The 7661-nt window shown below is 24.5% G+C and overlaps 1 protein-coding gene across 1 annotated transcript; it reads right to left on the bottom strand.

Moving 5' to 3' along the window:
• Window positions 1-2994: 2994 nt before the first annotated feature.
• On the bottom strand, window positions 2995-3588 carry LOC114925928 (serine/threonine-protein phosphatase 7 long form homolog). Its single transcript, XM_029295700.1, has 2 exons — window positions 3149-3588; window positions 2995-3052 (listed from the first exon to the last, which is right to left on the bottom strand). The coding sequence occupies exons 1-2, from the start codon at window positions 3586-3588 to the stop codon at window positions 2995-2997; spliced, it is 498 nt and encodes a 165-aa protein (XP_029151533.1).
• Window positions 3589-7661: the final 4073 nt, after the last annotated feature.

The raw sequence follows: 7661 nt of genomic DNA, 5'->3' as shown, positions 1-7661 counted from the left end.
CTATTTTTTGTTAATATATCATTCACTTTTTAAATTTTTTAGATAAGTGTTTTTTATTTTAATATTAACGTGACTTTATTTATATCATATTTTATTAAAATTAAAATTACTATAAAATTTTTTTAAAATATTATCAGAAAAAATATAGTTCAAAAAATAATGATAATAATATTTAAAAACATTATTTACAAATTTAACTATTTATAATTGTTATTAAGTTTAATTATTTATTTTTAATAGTATTTAATTTGACGTCGAGATTAAAATTTATATTCAAAGCACACTCTATCTTTATGCATAATTTTAATTGATAAAAAATATTTATTTTTTTAATTTTATATTTAGTTTTTTAAATTTTCTTTAATTTCATTATTTTTTTAAATTATTAATTTATATTTTTATTATATTATCTTACCATATCAAACACTATTCTTTCTCTTACTATTATTCAATATACACATACATACATGTCATTGTCTCATTGTCATTATTATATTATCTTGTTCTTCTTTCTCGTTTTTTCTTATAAGCATCTATTCTGTTAACTTTTATGAGTGGTTGAAGTTTTGTTAAAAGAAGTAAGACATAAAACGTTTAATTATTTTTTTCAATTATCCTAATTTGATGTCAGTAATCTTAAAAAAATAATATCAAAATATATTATTTTCAACTAAAATAATACATAATTGTAAGTTTTTTAAATAATAATTATAAATGTAAGTGGCAATTTAATATAGTAACTTGGGACAGAAGACAGCCATTGCTATCTATATTTGACTGCTATTATATAAGTTTTACGTTTATTTTTTTGTGCACATTAATTAAAATGTACTTTATTATTTTATTTTACATGTTTTGAAATAATGCCATTGTATTATAAGGATGAGATTAATTTTCATAATCTAATAAAAATCTTTTTATTATTTTGTTTGTCATTTGAAATTTTGAATACTATCCATAAAAGATAGTTACTTAAAATGAAACACTATATAAAGGGAGATAAAAAATTTTTAGATTTATCATTCTGGTTTGCTTTTTGTTAATCCTCACTTAATATACTCAAATTTAATAGCTTTGACGGTGGTGAATTTTTGTAATTAGTTAAAAAAGTTCAACTTTCTCTTTTTCTCTCTCTACCATTTTGGAATTCGGACAAACTCAATTTTATTAGTAAAAAGTTTTTAAAGTTCAGAATATTTTTAACTTCTTATATAATAATTAGACTTAATAAATTATTAAAATTCGAACCTATTCTCTTGAACTACTTCTTGATCATATAATTGAAATCATTTAAACGGGAGATCTTTAGATTCTAAAATTTTCAAAATAAAAAAAAATATGATAAAATAAATTAGAAAACCTAATAAAATAAAATAGTTAAAAAAATTAGAATATATATATAAAATAATAAATTAAAACTTACGTGGTCCATGAGATGGAAAAATAAAGAGAAGAAAATAATCATTAAGGTTGAAATAATAAAAAATGTGTAACCCAGTTCTTATCTTACCACATTTAAATATTATATGTCTATCTAATAATCAATAAAAAATAATATTAATTAATATAAAATAGATTAAAAATAAAAAAAAGATTAATAAAATCAATTAACAAATTTCTTATCTTAGGTTGCCAGATTATTTGAAAAATCAATTAACAAAATTTTTATATTGCTACATTTATTGTGTTATATGTTGAACTAATAATCAATAAAAAATAATATTATCCAATGTAAAATAGATTACAAATAAAAAAAAATTAACAAAATATGTGTGAGAATTTTTTATTCTACCATTGGTAGGTATAAATTTTTTTGTATCTTTTATATGTTAATCAAGTGACAAACGAATAATATTAAATTAATTAATTTTTTTGCAATATAATTTAAAAAATTAATAAATGTCAAATCAAGTACTCTATATAATTAAATATCAAATTCAATACTCTACATAATTAATAGTTTAGATAGTTTAGAAAATTAACATATTAATGTTTTTAAGCGAACTTTTTTGCGTCTTATATATATGTCAATCAAATAAATTGGCCAATATTCAAAACAAATAATATTGTAGTAGACAAAATTAATAATTTAATTTATTTTCAAAGTAAATATTTATGTACTCAAATATCAAATATAATACTCTACATAATCAATATATTAGAAAATAAAAAAATTATTACAAAGAAATTTAAAAAGAAAAAATAAGTTAACAAAATATTTATAAGACTTTTTTCATTCAATCGTTAATAGGTAAGGATATATCAAAAAATAAAAACACATATCAAATAAAAAAAACTGTTTTCTTTCTACATCAAATTGATAAGATAAAAAAAAATATTTTTTTTACATTAAATTAATAAAAAAAAGAGACAGTATTTTTTTTATACGTAAAAAATTTAGAATAAATTAAAAAGATAGAGGAATTATCGAGAATATAGATTAGATAAGTAAATTAAAGAGAGAAAAAAAGTGGATGTTATGCACGTGAAAGCAGTAACTGCTGCAAAATCGTCCAAAATTTGCAACCGAAGGCAATGGGAGATGATGGAAGCGAGGGTATTAAAGAAAGGAGAAGAACGAACAGCAAAAAAAAATACAAAAAAATAGAAACCAAATTAACATAAAGTTACACAATAAAGCATGAAGATGGTGAAGAATGTGAAAATATTGAATTTGATTTTCATCTATTTTTTATTTATTACCTATTTGCAAACCGTCTACATCTTTTTTTGGAGATGTGTTATTATAGTTATAGGAGTAACAAAACGGTTTTTATTTTAGTAGGAAGTTATTGGATTTTTCAAAACAAATTTTCTGACTATTTTGTCCTTATAATTTACTTTATGAAATGGTTTCTTATAAGGTTAATATAGTCCAAAAAAATTGGACACTAAAGTCATAGTCAACCTTTTGTATTGGTTTTATATATTGTTATAGATAATATTAATTTCATGACTAACCTCATCGAACCGTAATCGGTCGATCGATACCCTCTAGTACAGGACCCTGTCCTGATGTTGATCTCTACTCTGCTGCTGCAATTCAACCAACCTGACAGTAACAGAGATATATACAATTCATTAACTAACAAACCATGCGAATTAACAACAATGTTTAACGCGAAATGAAAAAGTAATATTTGGTTACCTCGCAGCTAACAGATACTGGTAGACTCCTCTATTTGGTGGACACCACTGAGAAAATCTCTGGTAAATCCAATTCATCAACAGCGGAGTACAATCGGCGATGTCCGTGACGTCCCGCTGTGCCACCAAACAGAGTGACTGGTAAGTCCAGGCCAGCACAGCAGAACCCCAAGATAACATCCTACACTCCCCGAAGTCCCGGAGAAGCAGTAGCCACCGTACGTGAACCAGGTTGTTGGACTTGTCTGTCAATAGATACCCTCCAATCAGTAACATAATATAGCATCGGGCATACTGTCGGAGGGTCTCAGGATCGTCGGTCGGGGGCATTTGGCAGACACGATCACGCAACCAAACCAGCTTTAGCGTGAACGACTCCTTCCTCTGCGCAGCCTGCTGTGCCGCTACCGGAGGCCTGACACCAAGCAGTTGCTCAACCATGGCCCACGTCTCCGTGCCGTACCACCTACCAAAGTCACGAAGGCACCCCCCCAACGGGGTTCCCGTGTGCACGTAGGTCTAGGTGGTACACCACGTCTTGCAGGGTGATAGTGACCTCACCCCACGGAAGATGAAACGTGTGCATCTCCGAACGCCATCGCTCAACGAGTGCCGAAATCAGGGAATTGTCAAATGTGAAGTCCTTGAGGGGCACCGTGTCACCGAATCCGGCCTCAGCCAGATACGGGACGATGGCGTCCGGTGGAGGAAGGGTATGGCTAACTCGCTGGGGCAGTAGAAGGCGAGGCCTCTGCAGAATGAAAAAAAAAAAGATTTTTAACTTATAAAGAGATAATAATAAATTTTTGTACTCTACTTAAGAACAAAGTACTACTACTACTTAGGAACATACTACCATGTGTCTACTCTGCAGATGTCTCTAAATTACTTATTTCGGTAAGCAAATCCTAATTAAGTCATACCAATCTTACACAAGCAAATATTGTTTCAAATTCATCATACAGTCCAATCCCTAAAGCATTTTAATCAATGCTTGTCACTACCAGACTACCCTAACAATTTTCACATACTTAGATTAACCGAACATAACGTAACTAACCTCGAAGTCGGCCGCCCTGGCGTAATGCGACATCTCGTTTAGTCTGTTGATGTTCCCATCGTTCCCGCCTGACGTGCCATCACCGTATCGGACTCAAATATGCATGGTAGGAAAGGGTAAAAAGAGGGGAGAAAGAGTTTGACTAAGTCAAAATAGGGTCCAAGAACAGGGTGTAAACGACTTATACTTATAGGCGTCGTTCGGTCTTATCTTGTTTACAATATAAACGAGATAGCAACGTTGCAGTTGACGTATCATATCTCGTTTACACTGTAAACGAGATATGACTGGAGAACGTAAATCGATAAATATTTTTAAAAATATTTATTTCAGTAATTATTAGTTTTATTTTATTTATTTAAATAAAATATCCTACCCAAAAAGTAACACGTATTTTAAAATGGAGGAGGTAAAGCTAAATTCTTTTTTTTTTTTATATAATTTGGATTGATATTTAATTTTATAATTAATATTATTCACATTAATTATAAATTTGACTTTTTTTCTCTGTTAATGTTTAATTTAATGTACATGAAATTAAGGATTTTTTATTTTAATAAATAAATAAATTATAATAATTATTGAAATAAATAATTTAAAAAATATTTATTAAAATAAATTATCTCGTTTACATTGTAAACGAAATAAGAAAAAAGTATTTATTTTAGTAAATAATTTTTAAATTATTTATCTCAATAATTATTATAATTAATTTATTTATTAAAATAAAAAACCCTGAAATTAATTACAAATTTTTCTCGCGTAGTTATCAGGGCGGGGGGTTTGTTTTGGGTGTGGGTGGGTTATATTTAATTTAAGTAACGATGGTCTTTCTTCTCTTCTATATAAACTATCCTTCTCTCGATTATTTTCACATATTTCTTCATGTAATTTTAGTTTATCTATTAAAAATGGCTTCAAAATATGCAATAGTCATTTTAGGAATTTTAGCTTTAGTTGTTATTGTTCCTTCAAAGATAATTGCTAGAGATTTTTTTGAGACTTTCTCTAACTATGAAGCAGGTGATCCCTTTACGCATTACTGTATGTTATTCACTTATTCTCACATATTTTTAATAATCGATTTGTATCTGTCTGCCATATAATAATTGTTAGTTTGTTATGTAAACTATTTTATAAAACAAGAATAAAATTAGAATTAAATTATTAAAAATTATGATTTAAGATTAATTAATTTAAAAAAAATTATTAATTAAATTTTTTATAATAGTAAACAGTAGACATATATATCTTTTTATTAATGGATAATGTAAAATAAGATGAAATTACTCATATTTCGTTATTTACAGTTATATATGTTTTGTTTGGATGCCAGTTTTAAAAAAGACTTTTTTTAATGATCTTTTTTAAAAAATCTTTTACAAAAGTAAAAATAATTTTATATCTAGATATTTCATATAAAAGATTTCTTTATTTATCAATTATATTTGGGTAAAATAATATAAAAGTACTTTTTTGTTTATTTATTATGTGAAAAATATATTTTTTATTTCAAGAAAAAAAATATCTTTTAAAAAAAGATGTGAATTGTAACTTCTCAGAAAAAATATTTTTTTATCTTTGATAAATTTCTAATATTAAAAGTAAAAGTATTAAAAAAATTAAAAAATATCTTTTTTGAAAAGCTACCATTACATTTTTTTTAAAAGATCTTTTTTCCTTAAAAAAGATGTTTTTTACATAATAAATAAACAAAAAAGTACTTTTATCTTATTTTACCCAAACATAATTGATAGATAAAAAGATTTTTTTATATGAGATATCCAAACATAAAATCACTTTTATTTTTGTAAAAAAATTTTTAAAAAAAGATTTTTTTCTAAAAATGACATCCAAACAAGTCCTTAAAAATTTGCCAACACACTAAAAATAAGAAAAAAAAAATCTTTTTTTCATTAAAAAAAAAGATTTTTTTTTATCGATTTAGTGACACCCAAACAAACATTAAAAAACGTAAAGTTTTGTTTCAAAAATTTTTATCTATATAACAATCTTTCACAAATAAATGTGTCACAATAATTAACGATACATATAAACTCTACTATTAAATTTTACAAAATAAATTAATAAGAAAACATAATATGTATATTCACTGTTTATTTATTATTATAGAAGACCAAATTAATACTTTATTTTTTTTAAAAACTAATTAGTTCAAAGCCCAAAACTTTAAAAAACTAATAGTTACTTTACTCATAAAACAATTATACAAATAAAAATGATTGAAATAAATTTAATAATTTTCTTTCGCAATGACATCTTTTTGCCTCTAAATTCTCTACACATAATTCCCCTTATATATCTTATATATCTTAAATAAAGATTAAATAAAAATAAAATAGTAGTATTCCATAAAACATATTTATTTATATAATTGCTCTAAAATGTTTGCGTTGAATTATAGAAATCACCTTCATCATTAATATATTATTACAGGTAGTGGCATTGCCGAGGATAGGGTGTATATGTTGCGACTTCTTGTCTTTCTTTAATCCACTACGTGCGGGTAACTAAAGAAGAATGTGTTGTTAGAAAATATGTCTTCACATAAAGATAGTGTTATACACCATTAGATAAGTTAATATATTTGACTAAATATATTTGATTAATTATTTAAAAATTTATAATGTTATCTTTATATAAAGACTAGTATTTTTACCCGTAATATTATTACGGGAATATAAATTTTTTAAAATTACGTCGATCCTGGTATTATAGATTATGACACAAAAAATTTATAATATTAAACTATTTTTATAAAATGATCGTAAGGGACAAAAGTCTCCGTCGACTAAGAAGACCAGAGTCTTAAACAAAATTAAATAATAAGTTTTTTAGTTATTATTTTCAAATGAAAGAATTTAATTTTTTACTTAATTTTAACATTCGTTATCTAAAATTTGAAAAAATTTAACGTGTATATTTTTATATTTGATTTGATATTAAGTTTGTTGTACAAATAGAAATAATTAATTTTTATACTTGCTATTTAAAAATAATATTTTTTTTATATATATAAAAATATAATTAGATATTAACATAAAAAAATTTATATTGATAGTTATAAAATTAACTTATTTTTTTTTTAAATAATTGAATCTTAATTTTAAATTTTAATCACAACATTAGTATTTTTTTAAAAATTATATGTAATAAATATTAAAAAAAAGTGAAAATATATATTAAAAAGATAAGCAGTAAAAATTTAAAATTAAATAAAAAATATGTATATAATAATAGTTTTAATTTAAATTATATTATGTTGTTAATTCTATTTTTTGTAGAACTTAAAGGTAGAGAAAAATAAAGAATGAGAGAAAGATAAAGAAGAATGAGAGAGGAAGTTTGTTAATTTTGGAAGCTAAAAAATTTTTTTATTTTAATTATAATGAAAATATCTGGTGACACATTTTGATTTGTCAAATTACTAATA

The sequence above is a fragment of the Arachis hypogaea genome, chromosome 19 (assembly GCF_003086295.3).
Source record: "Arachis hypogaea cultivar Tifrunner chromosome 19, arahy.Tifrunner.gnm2.J5K5, whole genome shotgun sequence".
Taxonomy (NCBI): Eukaryota; Viridiplantae; Streptophyta; class Magnoliopsida; order Fabales; family Fabaceae; genus Arachis; species Arachis hypogaea.
This window is presented reverse-complemented; position numbering and strand designations above follow the sequence as displayed.